We start from the raw sequence: 21411 nt of genomic DNA on the forward strand, positions 1-21411 counted from the left end.
ACTCAGGCTGGGTGCACGGAGGGGTATGGAATGCAGGGCAAGCCTGCAGCAGCAGAGGCTGGTGTGATGTTGCAACAGCCTGAGGTGCGCCGTGTGTTCTCCCAGGGAAGTTGTCCCTGGATCACAGGATTCTGGCAGTGGTGGGCTGCTTAGACTCCTGGGAGGGGAGGTGTGGATAGTGACCTGCACTTGACAGGCTTCTTGGTGGATGCAGCAGCAGCCTTAGCATTTCCTGGCCCCTACTTTGGTGTCTGCGCTGATAGCCCACCCGTCTCTGGAGCTCGTTTAGGCCGTGCTCTGAATCCCCTCTCCTGGCGCTCCTGGAAACAATGGTCTCTTGCCTTTTAGGCAGTTCCAGACTTTTTCCCGGACTCCCTCCTGGCTATCTGTGGCACACTATCCCCCTTCAGGCTGTGTTCACGCAGCCAACCCCCGTCCTCTCCCTGGGATCTCACCTCCAAAGTCGGAACCTCAGCTCCCAGCCCCCACCCGCCCCGGTGGGTGAGCAGACAAGCCTCTCATGCTGGTGAGTGCTGGTCGGCACCGGTCCTCTGTGCGGGAATCTCTCCGCTTTGCCTTCTGCAACCCTGTTGCTGTGCTCTCCTCTGTGACTCCACAGCTTCCCCCCCGGCACCCCCCATCCCCACCAGTGAAGGGGCTTCCTAGTGTGTGGAAACTTTTCCTCCTTCACCACTCCCTCCTAGAATTGCAGGCCCCATCCCTATTCTTTTGTCTCTGTTTTTTGTTTTTTCTTTTGCCCTACCCAGGTACGTGGGGCGTTTCTTGCCTTTTGGGAAGTCTGAGGTCTTCTGCCAGCGTTCATTAGATTCTGTAGGAGTTGTTCAACATGTAGATGTATTTCTGATGTATTTGTGGGGAGGAAGGTGATCTCTATGTCTTACTCCTCCGCCATCTTGAAGGTCTCTCCCCTTCATCAACGTTTTATAGTTGTCAGATTACAAATCTTTCACCTCCTTGGTTAAATTTATTCCTAGGTATTTTAATCTTTTTGGTGCAATATTAAATGGGATTGTTTTCTTGCTTTCTGATACTTGATTATTAGTGTATAGAAAAGCAATAGATTTCTGTATATCAATTTTGTATTCTGCAGCTTTACTGAATTCATTTATTAGTTCTCATAGTTTTTTGGTAGAGACTTTGTAATTTTCTATATATAGTATGTCACCTGCAAATGGTGGTAATTTTACTTCTTCCCTTCGAATTTGGATGCTCTTACTTCTTTTTCTTGTCTGGTTCCTGTGGCTAGAACTTCCAGTACTCTGTTAAATAGAAGCAGTGAGGGCATCCTTGTCTTGTTACTGATTTTAGAGGAAAAGCTTTTAGCTCTTCACTGTTGAGTATGATGTTAGATGTGGGTTTGTCATAAATGGCCTTCATTATGTTGAGATATGTTCCCTGTGTACCAACTTTGAGAAGAGTTTTTTTCATGAATGGATGTTGAATTTTGTTAAAGGTTTTTTCTGAGTCTATTGAGATGATCATGTGATTTTTATCCTTCCTTTTGTTAATGTGGTGTAACACACTGATTGACTTGTGGATTCTTTCATCCATGGAATAAATCCCACTTTATCATGGTGTATGATCCTTTATGTATTACGTTGATATTTGACTTGCTAATATTTTTTGAACATTTTGCATCAGTATTGATCATAGATATTGGCCTGTAATTTACATTTTAAAAAAAATTTTTAATTGAAGTATTTGTTTTACAATGTGTTAATTTCTGCTCTACAGCTAAGTGATTCAGTTATATAACCATTCTTTTTTAAAAATATTCTTTTCCATTATGGTTTATCATAGGATATTGAATATAGTTCCCTCCCTGTGGTATACAGTAGGACCTTCTTGTTTATCCATTCTATATATAATAGTTTGCATCTGCTAATCCCAGACTCCCAATCCATCCCTCCCTCACCCCACTTCCCCCTTGGCAACCGTAAGTCTGTTGTCTGTGTCTGTGGGTCCATTTCTGTTTCGAAGATAAGTTCATTTGTTTTATATATATATATAGTTTTTTTTTTTTTTTTTTTTTTTTGCGGTTACGCGGGCCTCTCACTGTTGTGGCCTCTCTCATTGCGGAGCACAGGCTCCGGACGTGCAGGCTCAGCGGCCATGGCTCACAGGCCCAGCCGCTCCGTGACATGTGGGATCTTCCCGGATCGGGGCACGAACCTGTGTCCCCTGCATCGGCAGGCGGACTCTCAACCACTATGCCACCTGGGAAGCCCTGTGTTATATTTTACATTCCATATGTAAGTGATACCATATGGTATTTGTCTTTGTCTGACTTACTTCACTTAGTATGATAATCTCTAGTTCCATCCATGTGGCTACAAATGGTATTATTTTGTTCTTTTTTCATTTTTAAAAAAATGCTCATATAATTGTATAGACACATATATAGATGTACATGAAATATTTTTATTGTTTTTATAGTTTTACAAAAACAGGGTCATATTATTCACACTTTTCTGCATCTTGCTTTTCTTTTTTTTAAATTTAATTTAATTTATTTATTTTTATACAGCAGGTTCTTATTAGTCATCCATTTTATACACATCAGTGTATACATGTCAATCTCAATCTCCCAATTCATCACACACACCCCACCCCCCGCTGCTTTTCCCCCTTGGTGTCCATACGTTTGTTCTCTACATCTGTGTGTCTATTTCTGCCCTGCAAACTGGTTCATATGTACCATTTTTCTACGTTCCACATATATGCGTTAATATACGGTATTTGTTTCTCTCTTTCTGACTTCACTCCGTATGACAGTCTCTAGATTCAACCACGTCTCTACAAATGACCCAATTTTGTTCCTCTTTATGGCTAAGTAATATTCCATTGTATATATGTACCACATCTTTTTTTTTTTTGGCATCCTTATTGGAGTATAATTGCTTTATAATGGTGTGTTGGTTTCTGCTTAATAACAAAGTGAATCAGTTATACATATGTTCCCATATCTCTTCCCACTTGCGTCTCCCTCCCTCCCACCCTCCCTATTCCACCCCTCTAGGTGGTCACAAACCACAGAGCTGATCTCCCTGTGCAATATGGCTGCTTCCCACTAGCTATCTATTTTACGTTTGGTAGTGTATATATGTCCATGCCACTCTCTCACTTTGTCACAACTTACCCTTCCCTCTCCCCATATCCTCAAGTCCATTCTCTAGTAGGTCTGTGTCTTTATTCCCGTCTTAACCCTAGGTTCTTCATGACCTTTTTTTTTTTTTTGATTAGATTCCATATATATGTGTTAGCATACGTTATTTGTTTTTCTCTTTCTGACTTACTTCACTCTGTATGACAGACTCTAGGTCCATCCACCTCACTACAAATAACTCAATTTCGTTTCTTTTTATGGCTGAGTAATATTCCATTGTATATATGTGCCACATCTTCTTTATCCATTCATCTGTTGATGGACACTTAGGTTGCTTCCATGTCCTGGCTATTGTAAATAGCTCAGCAATGAACATTGGGCTGCATGTGTCTTTTTGAATTATGGTTTTCTCTGGGTATTTGCCCAGTAGTGGGATTGCTGGGTCATATGGTAATTCTATTTTTAGTTTTTTAAGGAACCTCCATACTGTTCTCCATAGTGGCTGTATCAATTTACATTCCCACCAACAGTGCAAGAGGGTTCCCTTTTCTCCACACCCTTTCCAGCATTTGTTGTTTGTAGATTTTCTGATGATGCCCATTCTGACTGGTGTGAGGGGATACCTCCTTGTAGTTTTGATTTGCATTTCTCTAATGATCAGTGATGTTGAGCAGCTTTTCATGTGCTTCTTGGCCATCTGTTTGTCGTCTTTGGAGAAATGTCTATTTAGGTCTTCTGTCCATTTTTGGATTGGGTTTTTTTTTTTTTAATATTGAGCTGCATGAGCTGTTTATATATTTGGGAGATTAATCCTTTGTCCGTTGATTTGTTTGGAAATATTTTTTCCCATTCTGAGGGTTGTCTTTTCGTCTTGTTTGTAGTTTCCTTTGCTTTGCAAAAGCTTTTAAGTTTCATTAGGTCCCATTTGTTTATTTTTGTTTTTATTTCCATTACTCTAGGAGGTGGACCAAAAAAGATCTTGCTGTGATTTATGTCAAAGAGTGTTCTTCCTGTGTTTTCCTCTAGGAGTTGTACAGTGTCTGGTCTTACATTTAGGTCTCTAATCCATTTTGAGTTTATTTTTGTGTTTGGTGTTAGGGAGTGTTCTAATTTCATTCTTTTACATGTAGCTGTCCAGTTTTCCCAGCACCGCTTATTGAAGAGGCTGTCTTTTCTCCATTGTTTATTCTTGCCTCCTTTATCAAAGATAAGGTGACCATATGTGTGTGGATTTATCTCTGGGCTTTCTATCCTGTTCCATTGGTCTATATTTCTGTTTTTGTGCAAGTACCATATTGTCTTGATTACTGTAGCTTTGTAAGATAGTCTGAAGTCAGGGAGTCTGAATCCTCCAGCTCCGTTTTTTCCCCTCAAGGCTGCTTTGGCTATTCAGGGCCTTTTGTGTCTCCATACAAATTTTAAGATTTTTTGTTCTAGTTCTGTAAAAAATACCATTGGTAATTCGATAAGGATTGCATTGAATCTGTAGATTACTTTGGGTAGTATAGTCATTTTCACAATATTGATTCTTCCAATCCAAGAACATGGTATATGTCTCCATCTGTTGGTATCATCTTTAATTTCTTTCAACAGTGTCTTATAGTTTTCTGCATACAGGTCTTTTGTCTCCCTAGGTAGGTTTATTCCTAGGTATTTTATTCTTTTTGTTGCAGTGGTAAATGGGAGTGTTTCCTTAATTTCTCTTTCATATTTTCCATCGTTAGTGTATAGGAATGCAAGAGATTTCTGTGCATTAATTTTGTATCCTGCAGCTTTACCAAATTCATTGATTAGCTCTAGTAGTTTTCTGGTGGCATCTTTAGGATTCTCTGTGTATAGTATCATGTCACCTGCAAAGTGTGACAGTTTTACTTCTTCTTTTCCAGTTTGTATTCCTTTTATTTCTTTTTCTTCTCTGATTGCCATGTGTAGGACTTCCAAAACTATGTTGAATAATAGTGGTGAGAGTGGACATATTTGTCTTGTTCCTGATCTTAGAGGAAATGCTTTCAGTTTTTCACCAATGAGAATGATGTTTGATGTGCATTTGTCATATATGGCTTTATTATGCTGAGGTAGATTCCCTCTATGCCCACTTTCTGGATAGTTTTTATCATAAATGCGTGTTGAATTTTGTCAAAAGCTTTTGCTGCATCTATTGAGATGATCCTATGGTTTTTATTTTTCAATTTGTTAATATGGTGTATCACATTGATTTGCGTATATTGAAGAATCCCTGCATCCCTCGGATAAATCCCACTTGATCATGGGGTATGATCCTTTTAATGTGTTGTTGGATTCTGTTTGCTAGTATTTTGTTGAGGATTTTTGCATCTATATTCATCAGTGATATTGGCCTTTAGTTTTCTTTTTTTGTAGTATCTTTGTCTGGTTTTGGTATCAGGGTGATGGTGGCCTCGTAGAATGAGTTTGGGAGTGTTCCTTCCTCTGCAATTTTTTGGAAGAGTTTGAGAAGGATGGGTGTTAGCTCTTCTATAAATCTTTGGTAGAATTCACCTGTGAAGCCATCTGGTTCTGGACTTTTGTTTGTTGGAAGATTTTTTTTTTTTTTTTTTTTTGCGGTACGCGGGCCTCTCACTGTTGTGGCCTCTCCCATTGCGGAGCACAGGCTCCGGACGCGCAAGCTCAGCGGCCATGGCTCACAGGCCCAGCCGCTCCGCGGCGTGTGGGATCTTCCTAGACCGGGGCACGAACCCGCGTCCCCTGCATCGGCAGGCGGACTCTCAACCACTGCGCCACCAGGGAAGCCCTGTTGGAAGATTTTTAATCACAGTTTCAATTTCATTAGTTGTGATTGGTCTGTTCATATTTTCTATTTCTTCCTGGTTCAGTCTTGGAAGATTATACCTTTCTAAGAATTTGTCCATTTCTTCCAGGTTGTCCATTTTATTGGCATAGAGTTGCTTGTAGTAGTCCCTTAGGATGCTTTGTATTTCTGTGGTGTCTGTTGTAACTTCTCCTTTTTCATTTCTAATTTTATAGATTTCAGTCTGCTCCCTCTTTTTCTTGATGAGCCTGGCTAATGGTTTATCAATGCTGTTAATCTTCTCAAAGAACCAGCTTTTAGTTTTATTGATCTTTGCTATTGTTTTCCTTGTTTCTTTTTCATTTATTTCTGCTCTGATCTTTATGATTTCTTTCCTTCTGCTAACTTTGGGTTTTGTTTGTTCTTCTTTCTCTAGTTCCTTTAGGTTTAACGTTACATTGTTTGAGATTTTTCTTGTTTCTTGAGGTAGGCTTGTATAGCTATAAATTTCCCTCTTAGAACTGCTTTTGCTGCATCTCATAGATTTTGGATCATCGTGTTTTCATTGTCTCTAGGTATTTTTTGATTTACTCTTTGATTTCTTCAGTGATCTCTTGGTTATTTAGTAATGTATTGTTTAGCCTCCATGTGTTTGTGGTTTTTGTTCTTTTTCCCTATAATTGATTTCTAATCTCACAGCATTGTGGTCAGAAAAGATGCTTGATATGATTTCAATTTTCTTAAATTTACTAAGGCTTGATTTGTGACCCATTATGTGATCTGTCCTGGAGAATATTCTGTGCACACTTGAGAAGAAAGTGTAATCTGCTGGTTTTGGATGGAATGTCCTATAAATATCAATTAAATCTATCTGGTCTGTTGTGTCATTTAAAGCTTGTTTTTCCTCATTAATTTTCTGTTTGGATGATCTGTCCATTGGTGTAAGTGAGGTGTTACGTTCCCCCACTATTATTGTGTTACTGTCGATTTCCTCTTTTATAGCTGCTACCAGTTGCCTTACGTATTGAGGTGCTCCTGTGTTCGGTGTATATATATTTATAATTGTTATATGTTCTTCTTGGATTGATACCTTCATTATTATGTAGTGTCCTTCCTTGTCTCTTGTAACATTCTTTATTTTAAAGTCTATTTTATCTGATATGAGTATTGCTACTCCAGCTTTCTTTTGATTTCCATTTGCATGGAATATCTTTTTCCATCCCCTCACTTTCAGTCTGAATGTGTCCATGGGTCTGATTTGGGTCTTTTGTAGACAGTATATATATGGGTCTTGTTTTCGTATCATTTCAGCAATCCTGCGTCTTTTGGTTGGAGCATTTATTCCATTCACATTTAAGGTAGTTATTGATATGTATGTTCCTATGACCATTTTCTTAATTGTTTTGGGTTTGTTTTTGTAGGTCGTTTTCTTCTCTGTGTTTCCCACTTAGAGAAGTTCCTTTAGCATTTGTTGTAGAGCTGGTTTGGTGGTGCTGAATTCTCTTAGCTTTTGCTTGTCTGTAAAGCTTTTGATTTCTCCATCAAATCTGAATGAGATCCTTGCTGGGTAGAGTAATCTTGGTTGTAGTTTCTTCCCTTTCATCACTTTGAGTATATCATGCCACTGCCTCTGGCTTGTAGAGTTTCTGCAGAGAAATCTGCTGTTAACCTTATGGGAGTTCCCTTGTATGTTACTTGTCATTTTTCACTTGCTGCTTTCAATAATTTTTCTTTGTCTGTGATTTTTGCCAATTTGATTACTGTGTGTCTCAGCATGTTTCTCCTTGCTTTTATCCTGTATGGGACTCTCTGCACTTCCTGGACTTGGGTGGCCATTTCCTTTCCCATGTTAGGGAAGTTTTTGACTATAATCTCTTCAAATATTTCCTCTGGTCCTTTCTCTCTCTCCCCTCCTTCTGGGACCCCTGTAATGCAAATATTGTTGTTTTTAATGTTGTCCCAGAGGCCTCTTAGGCTGTCTTCATTTCTTCTCATTGTTTTTTCTTTATTCTGTTCCATGGCAGTGAATTCCACCATTCTGTCTTCCAGGTCACTTATCCGTTCTTCTGCCTCAATTATTCTGCTATTGATTCCTTCTAGTGTATTTTTCATTTCAATTATTGTGTTGTTCATCTCTGTTTGTTTTTTAATTCTTCTAGGTCTTTGTTAAACATTTCTTGCATCTTCTCAATCTTTGCCTCCATTCCTTTTCGAGGTCCTGGATCATCTTCACTATCATTATTCTGAATTGTTTTTCTGGAAGGTTGCCTATCTTCACTTCACTTAGATGTTTTTCTGGGGTTTTATCTTGTTCCTTCATCCGATACATAGCTCTCTGCCTTTTCATCTTGTCTGTCTTTCTGTTAGTGTGGTTTTTGTTCCACAGGCTGTAGTATTGTAGTTCTTGCTTCTGCTGTCTTATTTTGTTCTTTTTTTTATGGCTGTAGTATTCCATTGTATATCTGTACCACTTCTTCCCTTTTTTTGTACCACATCTTCTTTGTCCATTTATGTGTCAATGGACATTTAGGTTGTTTCCATGTATTAGCTATTGTGAATAGTGCTGCTATTAACGTAGGGGGTGCACGTATCTTTTTGAATTATAGTTTTGTCTGGATATATGCCCTGTAGTGGGATTGCTGGATCATATGGCAAGTCTATTTTTAGCTTTTTGAGGAACCTCCATACTGTTTTTCATAGTGGCTGCACCAACTTACATTCTCAACAACAGTGTAGGAGGGTTCTCTTTTCTCTACATCCTCTCCAGCATTTATTATTTTTAGACTTTTTAATGATGGCCATTCTGACTGGTTTGAGGTGGTACCTCATTGTAGTTTTGATTTGCATTTCTCTAATAGTTAGCAATGTTGAACATCTTTTTATATGCTTGTTATTGGCCTGTAATTCTTTTGTAGTATATTTTTCTAGGTTTGGTATCAGGATAATGGTGGCCTCGTAGAATTAATTTGGGAATGTTCTCTCCTCATCAGTTTTTGGGATAGTTTGAGAAGGCTAGGTATTTGCTCTTCTTTATATATTTGATAGAATTTCCCTGTGAAGCCATCTGTCTTGTCCTGGACCTTTGTTTGCTGGGCGTTTTTTGATTATGAATTCAATTTCACTACTAGTGACCAGTCTACTCAGATTGTCTATTTCTTTCTGATTCAGTCTTAGAAGATTGTGTGGCTCTAGGACTTTTTATCCACTTTTAGGTTGTCCAGTTTGTTGCTGTATAACTGTTCTTATGATTTTTCATACCTCTGTGATATCAGTTGTAATTTCTCCTCTTTATTTCTTATTTTGTTTGAGTCCTCTCTCTTTTTTTCTTAATGAGCCTGGATAAAGGCTTATCAATTTTGTTTGTCTTTTAAAAAAAAAAAATCTCTTGTTTTCATTGATTATTATGTTGTTTTTTGGTCTCTGTTTTATTCATTTCTTCTCTGATCTTTATTATTTCTTTTTTCTGCTGACTTTGGGCTTTGTTTGTTCTTTAATTCCTTTGGACAGTAAATTCGGTTATTTATTTGAGATTTTTCTTTCTTTTTGAGGTAGGCCTATATTGCTATAAACTCCCCTCTTAGAACCACTTTTCAGTGTCACATAGATTTTTGAAAGTTGTGTTTTTATTTTCATTTCTCCAGATGTTTTCTGATTTCCTCTTTGATTTCTTCGTTGACCCATTGTTTTTATAATAGGATATTGTTTAATCTCCATATGTTTTTGTTTTTTCCATTTTTCTTCCTGTAATTGAATCCTAGTTTCATACTTTTGTTGTCAGAAAAAATGCTTGATGTAATTTCTGTTTTCTAAATTTGTTAAGACTTGTTGTGGCCTAGCCTGTGATCTATCCTGGAGAATGTTTCACATGCACTTGAACAGAATGTACATTGTGCTGTTTTTGGATGGAATGTCCTGTATGTATCTATTAAGGCCAACTGGTCGAATGTGTCATTTAAGACCACTATTTCCTTATTGATTTTCTTTCTATATGATATGTCCCTTGATGTAAGTAGGGTGTTATAGTCTCCTACTATTATTCTATTGTCAATTTCTCCTGTTAATATTTGCTTTCCATATTTAGGTGCACCTATATTGGGTGCATATATATTAATGAATGTTATATTCTCTTCTTGTATTGATCACTATATCATTATATAATGCCCTTCTCTGTCTTTTCTACACTTTCTTCTAAAGTCTATTTGTAAGATATGAGTATCACTACCAGCTTTCTTATCATTTTCATTTCCATGAAATATCTCCTTCCATCTCCTCACTTTTAGTCTGTGTGTCTTTCACTCTAAAGAGAGTCTCTTGCCCATAGGTGGGTCTTGTTTTTTATCCAGTCATTCCACTTTATGTATTTTGATTGGAACATTTAGTCCATTGACATTTAAAGTAATTACATATAGGTGTGTACTTAACTGCCATTTTGTTACTTGTTTTCTGGTTGTTTTTTTTCATTCTATATTCTTTTCTTCTTCTTTTAGTTTCTTCCCTTGTGGTTTGATGATTTTCCTTAGTGGTACGCTTGTCTTACTTTCTCCCTATCTTTTGTGTATCTATTGTAGGATTTTGATTTGTGGTTACCTTGGGGTTCATATATGTTGACCTATGTATCTACTTGTTTTAAACTGGTAGTCATTTAAGTTCAAACACATTCTAAAAGATCTACATTTTTTTACTCCTCTCCCCCACATTTTGTGTTTTTTTTTTTTTTTTTTTTGGCCGTGCTGAGTGACATGCGGGATCGTAGTTCCATGACCAGGGATCAAACCTGTGCCCCCTGCAGTGGAAGCGTGGAGCGTTAACCACTGGACTGCCAGAGAAGTCACCACATTTTGTGTTTTTGATGTCATATTTACATCTTCATGTTTATCCCTTAGCTGTTTATTGTAGTTATTGTTGACTTTCTAATTTTTGTCTTTTAATCTTGTACTAACTTATGTAAGCAGCTGATCCACAGCCTTTACTATATATTTGCTTTTACTAGTGGGATTTTTCCTTTCCTATAAATTTTTACATCTTGTTGTAGCCTTTTTTTTCCCACTTGGAGAAGACCTTTTAAGACTTCTTTTAGGGTGGTTTAAGTATTGATGAACTCTTTTAGTTTTTCCTTATCTGAGAAGTTCTTTGTTGCTCTTTTAATTCTGAATGATAATCTTGCTGGGTAGAGTATCCTAGGTTGTAGATTTTGCCCTTTCAGCACTTTAAATATGTCATGCCATTCCCTTCTGGCCTGCAAAGTTTCTGCAGAAAAATCAGCTGATACATTTATGGGTGTTCCTTTGTATGTGACTCTGTTTTTTTCTTGCTGCCTTTAAATTGTCTCTTTGTCTTTAACTTTTACCATTTTAATGATGGTACATTTTGGTGTGTGTCTCTTTCAGTTAATCTTGTTTGGGGCATTCTCTGCTTACTGTACCTGGATATGTTTCCTTCTGCAGGTTTAGGAAGTTTTCAGCCATAATTTCATCAAATACATTTTTGACACTTTTCTCTCTCTTTTTTCTTCTGGAGCCCCTATAATGCAAATGCTAGTATGCTTGATGTTGTCCTAGAGGTCCCTTAAAGTGTTCTCATTTTTTTATATTCTTTTTCTGTTCTGATTGGATGATTTCCATTATTCTCTCTTCCAGATCTCTTATGCATTCTTCTGTATCACTTAGTCTGCTATTAAATCTTTCTAGTGTGTTTTTCATTTCAGTTGTTGCATTCTTCATCTCTGACTGTTTATTTTTTATATTTTCTACTTCTTTGTTAAAATTCTTACTGTGTTCATCTATTCTTTTCCTTAGTTCATTTAGCATTCTTTTTTACTAATGCCTTGAACTCTTTCTGGTAAATTATTTATCTCTGTTTCATTCGTTGATTTTTCAGGTTTCTTTATTTTCATCATTTTTTCATTTCAAACAGATTCCTCTGTATTTGCATTTTGCTTAACGTTGTTTCTATGAAATTAGGTGAAACAGTTACCTGTCTTGGTTTTGGAGGGTTGTACTCGTGTGGGAGCATCTGTGTGCAGTCTGTCTGCCCAGTGGCTTTGTCGGGAGAGCTGGATCTGAAGTGAGCATTGGTCATGTCTTGCCCCAGAGTGCGCTGACTGGTATCACCTTGGTGGTAGGTGGGGATGGAGATGGAGAGGGTGGAGGCAGAGCCAGATATGATCTGGGGCTGCTTCTAAGCTCAGTGGTCATCACTGCCCTTTTAGGAGCGGTGTCTGGTCCCGAGGTCTGGAGCTGAATCCCTGAGGGTGGGGTCTGAGCTACCTCCTTCCCCTCTAAGTGTGTGCTCTTCACCCTCCCGACAATGGCACCTTTGCACCAGTGGAGATCCATGCTGGAGCAAGAGTGTCTGAGTGGTGCCTGATGTAGGCCGGTGTGTGTGCTGATGCTGTCCCTGCACACCAGTCAGAGCTCCAGTCTAGACTGATTTGCCACCTCTGTGAACACCAGTAATAGCTGCTCCCACCCCATTCAGATGCAGGGCTGGGTCAGAGCCAGCTCTGTCTCCCACAAATGCACACTTTACTCCGTGACAGCAGCCTTTGACCTAGTGGGAGGCTGTGCTGGAGCTAGAGGTGCCGGAGTGGGTGTTCAGTGTGGGCTAGGGCACGTGTTGGAACAGTTGACCAGAGTCCCAGGCAGTTTCAATCTGCTTCCTCTGTCTTGTTCCTAGAAGTAAGCAAGAGTGTTCACACTCTTCACAAGTGAATTCTAGGATTGTTATAGCCCAATATGTGTTCAAACGGCTCACTCCCCAGGGAGGATCTCCAAGCCCTTGTAATCCCTCTCTACTGTGTTCCCTCCTAGGGGTGCCGGTTCTGACCTGATCGCTTCTTACCCAACTCCATGTGGATCTTTACTGCCTTGGTTGTATAAGAGTCTTCCTGCCAGTCTTTGGTTTGATTTTAGTGAGAATTGCTCCATATTTGATATATTTTTGAAGTGTTCATAGGGGGAGGTGAACTAGTAGAAGGTGTCCTTCTATTCCTCCATCTTGATCTCCTCTCTCTGGTCTGAGCTTCTGATCTTACCAAAGCACGGTGTCTGGTTCATCAGAAGTTCCTGCTCACTCCAGGGCAGGAGAGTGTGTACAGTTCACTACTTAGATTTTATAATTTCATTTTACAATTTTGTGGAATGGACCAGTGCAAGGGTGACCAGAGCCATATTTTTATGGAGCTGGAATGACAGTCGACAGACAGGTGATGGGTTATGCCTGATGGCTTGGTGCTACAGAAAAATCAGAAGGAAGGTGTGGGTGTGCTAGTGCAGCTGAATGGGACACTGCTGGTGCATAGCCTGAGGTGGGAAGTGGGGCTGCGGGAAGACCTGTGCTAGATGTCTCAGGCAGAGGCCAGCACATGCATGACGTTGGCATGTCTGAGCAAAGGAGAGAGGACTGGTGTGTAGGGCACCGCCAGCTCATAGAAAGCATCTTTTTGGCTAGCGAAGTGCCAGGTAGATAGGACCAGAATAGGTTAGTATAGAGGCATGTTCCCTGTTTCTTCTAGATCCAGCATTCTCCAAAGACCAGCTGTCTTCGAAGGAAAAGCCCAGCTTCTCGGCCAGTCTGCAGCTTTTGAGCCAAGCAGGCCCCAGGGACCCTCCTGGTGGTGCACCATCCCCTCTGGTGCCATCATCCCCTCCCGTGACTGCTGTGCCCCAAGACATGGCCCCACCAGCTGCCAGTCCTAAGCCAGAGCCAGCAACAGGGGCTGCCGTGCAGGCAGGGGTCCCAGGGACCCCTCAGGGGCCGGCCAGTGAGCATAAGACCCCCTGGCTACCAGTGGAGACTCATGATGCCCAGCTTGCTGCACAGGCCCCTGGCACAGGCCGAGGGCCTTGTGCCCCATCTCTGGAAGCCCCATCCCACTCCACGGGTCTGGGGGATCCTGGCTCAGCCAGAGAGCCCAGCACCAGGGGGGAGCCCCTGTTGGCTTTGGCCCCTGTGTCTGGTGCCCCTGGCGGGGCCCCTCAGCCCACCCTGGGCCAGCCCCTTCCTCCACTCCCCTCTGTAGTGGGGGCCATCAGCCTGGCCACTCCCCAACTTCCCAGCCCCCCGCTGGCACCTGCCGCCCCCCCTCAGCCGCCCTCAGCCTTGGAGTCAGATGGGGAAGGGCCACCCCCAAGGGTGGGCTTCGTGGACAGCACCATCAAGAGCCTGGATGAGAAGCTGCGGACTCTGCTCTACCAGGAGCATGTGCCCACCTCCTCAGCCTTGGCCGGGACCCCTGTGGAGGCAGGTGACCGAGACTTCACCCCGGAGCCCCCAAGAGGGGACGAACCCCGCACAGAGGCCTCTGGGGGTGACCTGGCCCTGCTGCCCCAGCCTGCGGTGAGTACCACCTCACCCAGAGGCACTGTCCCCAGGTGGGGGTCTGGACAGGGGCGGGGACTGACTCTAACCCAGGCCAGCAGGCATCCTGGCCATATAGAGCCGCCTTACCCCAGCCCAGGCCGTCCTGTTCTCGGGGACCTCTGCCTGACCCACCCGTGCGTGTTTTGCTCGAGTGGCCTAGGGAGGAGGAGCCCAGCCTTTGGACTGGGGGAGAGGATTTGCAGTTTTGCTGCAGAGGTGTTAGCAAGTGAGGCTCACAGCTCTTTCCTTTTTGTTTCTTTCTTCAGTTGGAAAAGTCAGAAACAGCCCTTGGGTTAGATGTCACGTTGGAGCAGGCCACGTCCTTGCCGGTGACAGGTAACAAGCCATAGGCGCTACCAGCCTTCCTTACTCTGAAACATTCTGCCTCTTTACCCTTCATCCCCACAGCATCTTGGATGGGACCCGGATGTGGCAGGAGCTCATCACGATAAAGCCTTAGTTAAAACCCACTGAGTTCTAGCACAAACCATGTATTCACACTCCAGGGAGAGAAAGTCCTCTGTCTGTGGAAATGGGTGAACGCCCTGTTGACTGTGTGTTGGGATGTTATCAGGGCCTCTCTGGCCCCCCAGTGCTCTCAATATATTCTGGTAGACACCCCTAGCTTGCATTTCTGTAGCAGGTTACAAGATGACTGTTTCTATTTTGGACAGAGTACAGGGCTGGGACTGGGGAGTTCCAGCAGGTCCACGGGAGCTGCCAGGCTGGAGCCATCTGTGAAGTTCTGAAACAGGATTTCCTCCGTGGCTCCTGGGTATTAGGCATCTCTGCAGGGACTCTCGCTGTAGTTCTCATTTCATTATCTGAACACCTGTGTTTCAGCCCAAGGGAGTTGGTCTGACCTTCTAAGGTGTTGGTTCCTTCTTGGCCTGGAATTCCTTGGGAGATTAGCAAGATAAGGATCCAGCTGACCTTGTAACGGGACCCTGGGTGTGTGTCAGTGGCAGGCGCAGCCCCCCAGTTCACAGAGCAAGGGGAGTGGACCGTTGGATTCTGGCTAGACCCGTGGACAGGGCATTCTCTTATAGATGCCACACTTGAGAGGGGTGAGGCAGCTGTAATTGGGGTCAGAAGCTGTAGCATATGATGTTTACCTGGGGAAGATGAGGGTCATGGGGTGAAGCAGGAGTGTGCTGGGGAAGGGAGAAGGCGAGAGGTTGTACCTGAGTGCCTGCTCCATCTCCTGACTTCTGTCCGTGAGATGTGTACCATGGGCCTCCTTCTGCAGCATCAGTGACTTCAAGTGCTGGAACCTTCCAGAGTACAAAACTCATAGGAGAGTTCTAAGGAGACAGATTCTAGTTTGGAAGAGGTGAACTTTTCTGGCAGTCAGAGCTGTTGGTAATGAGCCTCCTGTCCCTGGAAGTGTGCAAAGCAAGGTTGGAGGATCCCTGCCACAGGCACGTGGGGAGGAGTGTCATGTGTTGCCTAGGGTTGGGGTTGCATGACAGACGGGTCTAGGTCTTCCCAGGAATCTGTGAGGGGGGCAGCCCCCCAGCCTGGCTGGAGGCTCTGTCAGCCCCTGTCACCACCCCCAACCCCCCACAGCATGTCAGTCCGGCTCGGGTTAACGCACAGCCTCAGCTTTCTCTTGCTGTGTGCAGGTCTCAGCTCAGGCCAGACTCCCACACATGAGGTCCTTCTGCTTCTGTTGTTTACTCTTCACAGCAACCTGGGAAGGCTGATCAGAAGTATCACCTGTAGATGGGGAACTGAGACAGCCTCAGATGACGGGGACCTTCCCTAGACACTGGAGCAGCAGGGTTAGGAATTAGCCTTATTGATCTGATTTTCCAGGACCTCATAAGACCCTTTTATCATCGGAACATGTCAGGGAGAGAGAAGGTGATGCCATCAGGTGATAGAGATATCAGGTGAGACAGGGTGACATCGTCAGGGGTCTAGAGAGGACAGGTGAGACAGGTGATAGTCATCAGGTATGTAGAGGGCCTGGCTGTGCCTGCGGGTCTGGAGCAGGGGTCTTCAGGGACCTGAGTGGTGTTGGGCTGATGTCTCCCTGCTTTTCTGGGTTCTAGGGAGTCTCCTGTGAAGTGACAGGGTTAGGATGTCAGTAGTTTTCGTTTTCCTAGCTGCACACACCTTCTCAGTGCCACTCCCTTTCTCTTCTGACTGGCTGCTTTTGGGCCATTCCTGCCCTTGTTCACTGTACCAGCCTGAGTAATGATTTTGATGTTCCTACAGCAGAATCATCTTTGAGCAGCATGCTGGGCTGTGAAGGAGGACAGGTGGCCTCAGATTCGCCCGTAGTACCCAGTGTCCCCCAGGTAAGGAGTTTTCTCCAGTGAGACGCTCAGTGGGTTGGCGGGCTTGCTCTCTGATGGTGTTTGTGTGGAATCTTTTCCTTTCCACTGTTTCCCAAGGATGCCCCTGCTTCTGCCATCCCTGCACGTCTGGAGCCCACAGATTGGAGCAGCAGGGTCCCTGGGGAAACCTTGGCCGAGTCCACGCAGAGCTGCCCGGGGACATTGACTCAGCGTGGCCTGGAGAGCCACCCCCAGACACACAGCACTCTGATCTCGGGATCCCCTCAGAAGTGGCCAGGGCAGCAGGATGGCAGCTCGCCAGCCAAAACTGTGGGCCGGTTCTCAGTGGTCAGCACCCAGGATGAGTGGACTCTGGCCTCCCCCAGTAGCCTGCGGTACTCAGCCCCACCTGACGTGTACCTGGACGAGGCCCCCCACAGCCCAGACATGAAGCTGGCTGTGCGGCGGGCACAGACAGCCTCCTCCATCGAGGTTGGCATGGGCGAGCCCATGTCCAGTGACTCTGGGGACGAGTGCCCTCGAAGGAGGCCCTCCATGCAGAAGCACACCTCCCTGCCTGGCAGCGGTGGTGGTGTGGCCAGTGACTTTGTGAAGAAGGCCACTGCCTTCCTGCACAGGTCCTCTCGGGCTGGCTCCCCAGGCCTGGAGACACCCAGCAGGATGGGCGTGAAGGTCCCCACCATCAGCGTGACCTCCTTCCACTCCCAGTCCTCCTACATCAGCAGTGACAATGACTCAGAGATCGAGGATGCTGATATCAGGAAGGAGTTGCAGAGTCTTCGAGAGAAGTAGGTCCTGCGGACCAGGTCGGGTCCGGGCCATGGTGTCAGGGAAGTGTCCGGCAGCTGAAGTCCAGGTCCTGCCATGTGCACTTTGAGCTGCCTGGGCCGGGTGACAGGGTACAGGTGATGTCCCTGCCGTCAGACCTGGTCCCTGGTCTCTGAGGACCACACCTCCCCTCATCCTTTGGCCTCACACACAGGCCTTGCTCACACTCGCTCTCTCCCCCTGCAAGTTCTACCTGCCCCTGCTGTGGTCAGGGTCACTGAGGTACAGCTACACCGTGAAGTCTCCTTCAGGGCAAGAGCGCCCCACTGTACAGTTACTAAGGTGGGGAGAGGCTGGAGTCCTTGGGAAGGAGTGGCCATGGGCTCTTGGAGTGGGCCCAGAGATGGGAGACGTGGGCAGGAGGAGCCCGTGCCTCTCTCTCCCACTATTGGCTCTGCACGGAGAGCCCCAGCCCCGCCCTCACCTCAGCCCCGCTCTCCCCTTCCCCTGCCCCAACACTGGTCCTAGCTGCATGCTCCCTGAGGAAGGCCAGCAGGGACCACCGGGCCCTTTCCTGGACTGTTCTAGAAACTGCCCTTGCCCACAGCCAGTGATTCTACCCAAGTCGTCATGGCAGCTTCCTACCCACGTGACCTGTCATCTCGACTCTGTTCCCAGGGATGATGTTGCTTGTGGGGTCAACCTGAGCTGGAAGCTCCACTGGCCAGGGCTGGAGCCCTGGGTCCCTGGATAATAACATGTCTTCTGTGGACTTGCTTGTGCAGCCTTCCTCTCCTCTGAGAGGCCTCTTGGGCCCTGTTCCCTCACATGGAGGAAGTAACACTTATTTGCCTGATAAGCTGAGGCAGCCCTCCAGTTCTGAGCACTGATTATTTGTTGCTTCACCCATGTTCATGGTTAGGGTTTGTGTTGTAAGCATAAATGTGTGAAGTTGTTCATACCGCTCCCCCTACCACTAAAAAACATAGCAATGTCACAAGTCTGGATATCAGAAAACTTGACTCTCCTTAGGCTGGGCTTCGTGCAGTTCTCTATTGCTGGGTGTGTTGATGCCAGAGGCCCCCAGTGATACTCCCCCTTGGCTTAGCTGTAAACAGAAAGTGATGTTTAAATGCCCCCGTGTCCCCTGTGCGTGGCCCATCTGCCCAGGCTACCCTGTGGGCTCCCCGCCGCACTCCTCACACCTGTCCTGCCAGCCCCGGGCTCTCCTGCAGGGGCCTCGTGTTGGAATCAAGCAGAATGCCCACCTGGCTTCCCTCTTCCCTTCCCTCCTGCAGGCATCTGAAGGAGATCTCGGAGCTACAGAGTCAACAGAAGCAGGAGATCGAGGCACTGTACCGCCGCCTAGGCAAGCCGCTGCCCCCCAACCTGGGTCTCTTCCACACGGCACCTCCAGTCGGCCGCCGGAGAAGGTCCAGCAAGAGCAAGCTGAAGGCGGGGAAGTTGCTGAACCCCCTGGTGCAGCAGCTCAAGGTCGTGGCCTCCAGCACAGGTTGGCCCAGGGCCCTCCTGGCCGCCCTCATGCGTGGGAGCCGGGCAGGCGGGAGGCAGGCACGAGGTCCTGAAAAAGCGCTTCTTGAATCTCCTTGCACTGGAGCAGGGAAGCCGTTTCAGGCCTGGGAGAGTTCGGGCCTCTGCCCCTCCTGCCGGGAAGGAAGGACTGAGGGGCAGGCTTTCGCGGAGTCCTCGGCCACCTGTGGTTGCAGTGTGCTCCTCCTTGCAGAATGCTGCCTGGGACGGAGGCTGCTTCCTCTGACCCCGTTTCTCAGGCATATGTCACCCCCTGACAGAGGGGGTCGAACAGCTGCCTTGGTGGGGGGGAGAGGATGGTAAGGCTCCCCCACCCCTAGCCCTTAACCGCAGTGCCCAGGCACTGAGAGTGCACCCTGACCCCAAGCCCCCACACTCTGGGGTGGGGACCCAGGGAGCTGAAATCCCCAAATGCGCCAGGTAGGAAGCCAGCAGTCAGTTAACCTTAAGCCCTCCCTCTCCATGTTACAGATAACCTGCAGGGCACACATCCAAGGATTACAAGGATTACACAAAACTACATGAATTCCATGCCAATTCCTAAAGCTAACATGAGACTTATGAGAGTGAGGAAATCCACAGGTCCCCTTTGAGCCTAGGTGTGCATCTCCAGGTGTGCTGTGGTCTTTTCACTGCACTTGCACAACACAGGCTGGCACAGTGTTGGTGATTAGTAGAAAGAGTGGTCGTTTTCTTTGATCTTCCTGACACCCCCACGTGGGCGACCCAGCCATGCCCCCGTTGCCTGCAGGGACTCAGCTTCCCCAAGGTCACCCAGCAAAGAGCAGGGAGGATAGACATGGCCTGAGCTGGCTGGTCTGTCCTGTGGTGCCTCATCGTGCCTGTCACCCCTTCTCCCCCCAACCCAGGTCACTTGTCAGACTGCAGCAGAGCCCCTCCTGCTAAGGACCCTGCCCAAGCTGGGGCAGGGCCCGCAGCAGCTTCAGACCCATGTGGGAAGGCAGTTCAGACCCAGCAGCCTTGCTCCGTGCGGGCCTCCCTGACTGCAGACATCTGCTCCGGCTTGGCCAGTGATGGAGGCGGAGCGCATGGCCCAGGTGATTCCCAGCTCGCCCGTCTCCGAGCATGTGCTAGCCTCATAGGGCCCGTGTGGCATAGAGGGGACGTGAGCTGCGGCCAAGGCTGCCGACAGCTTCTTAAGGAAAATAATAATAGACGTAGCTTTTGAATGAAAAAAGTGGATGGCCTTCCCATCGTCGAGTCTTGCTGTAAGCAGCTCAGAGGGAGGTGCGCTTTGCAAGAGCCGGCCTGGGGAAGGCGCCAGGACCAGTGAGAGGTCAGATGTGGCGTCTGCTGCGTGCTCTGCGCCGGTTCCCAGGCACTAGCCCACCCCGTCCCACCCCATTCCCCACTAAACATGGGTCCTTCCGTCAGGAGGGCCAGCTGGGGGGACGAGGGCACAGCTCTCGAGCTGGGAGATTGGCCTTGAGGAGGAAATGCTCGTCACCGCTGCCGTGGACGTAGCAGCTACGCGATGAGGTGCACCACCCCCCACCATCTCTGTCCAGAGAAGTCGTGGTGACCGCTGCCGGTGCCCACCCCCCACCCTGCCCCGCACGCTCTCCTGGGGTCCGCTTCTCTTCCGCTCCAACACTGCCTCCTTTGCATTACATGGTCAGTGGCTGTGGTCCTCTGGGCTGGGCTAGGTGGAGCCGTGGATGCTAAGTGAAGAGGCTGATATGGCTTGTGGTGTGTAGGAGGAATCCCAGAGACTGTACTTGATGCCTGTCTCTTTGTTTTCTTCCCTCTATATTCATTTGCAGGCTGGACGGTTTACCACCCAACGTCTGAGAGAGTGACCTATAAGTCTAGTAGCAAACCTCGCGCTCGATTCCTCAGTGGACCCGTGTCTGTGTCCATCTGTCTGTATTTGTTCTTTTGTATTTTATCACCTCCTGGCCCTTGGTTTCTCCCCTGCCCCTCCCTGTTTTCATTACCTTCCATACATTCTGTAGGACACCTACCCCACCCCATTGAAATCACTTATTTAATATAAGAAACGGAACCCCGTCCATGCCCACCCTTCTGGCCCCAGAAAGCGCCAGTGCATGCTCTTGGCTGGCTCATGCCCGGACACCAAAAGCATGTGCAGTGGCTCACCCACTCCTGGCCTTGGGCGCTCTGCCGCCAGGCCCCCAGGTGCTCTGCATTTCTCTCGTCACTCGTTTGTTTAGTGTTTTTTTCTTTTTTTATGTTGGACGTAGTTTTATTTCTGTTGCGATTGTGGCAAATTTACACGTCCGCTGTCCCCAGCTCCAGCGACAACAAAAAGACAACCCCGGCCTTCTCTAGACGCATGGTGTGTTTCACACGTGTCTGGACTCTGAAGACATGCATGTAGCAAGCTGAGACAGTTCTAGAAGGTCACTGGAGGGTGTAACTTCTGTACAAGGGCCGTATCACAACATCCAGTACTGTTAACCCACTGCCCCACTCCCTGCATGTGGAAATGCTGAGAGAACGTGCTCCAGCTAGGATGTCCCAGCCCCCCTCTCCATTCTGGTCACGTC

At 46.2% G+C, this 21411-nt stretch overlaps 1 protein-coding gene across 13 annotated transcripts in view; it reads left to right on the top strand.

Moving 5' to 3' along the window:
- The window catches only part of WNK2 (WNK lysine deficient protein kinase 2), a 153649-nt gene that overhangs the window by 99124 nt on the left and 33114 nt on the right, over nucleotides 1–21411 (top strand). For 8 of the 13 annotated variants that reach the window (XM_033857809.2, XM_073805945.1, XM_073805947.1 and 5 more), the window contains 7 exons: nucleotides 13408–14231; nucleotides 14522–14591; nucleotides 16479–16561; nucleotides 16658–17349; nucleotides 18628–18842; nucleotides 19750–19938; nucleotides 20665–20763. In XM_033857809.2, the coding sequence (XP_033713700.1) occupies nucleotides 13408–14231; nucleotides 14522–14591; nucleotides 16479–16561; nucleotides 16658–17349; nucleotides 18628–18842; nucleotides 19750–19938; nucleotides 20665–20763 (2172 nt within the window). The remainder of the gene's footprint in view (nucleotides 1–13407; nucleotides 14232–14521; nucleotides 14592–16478; nucleotides 16562–16657; nucleotides 17350–18627; nucleotides 18843–19749; nucleotides 19939–20664; nucleotides 20764–21411) is intronic. The other 5 variants (XM_033857811.2, XM_033857812.2, XM_033857814.2 and 2 more) reach the window with 3 other exon arrangements.

Source organism: Tursiops truncatus, chromosome 6 (genome assembly GCF_011762595.2).
Source record: "Tursiops truncatus isolate mTurTru1 chromosome 6, mTurTru1.mat.Y, whole genome shotgun sequence".
In the NCBI taxonomy this organism is placed as follows: Eukaryota; Metazoa; Chordata; class Mammalia; order Artiodactyla; family Delphinidae; genus Tursiops; species Tursiops truncatus.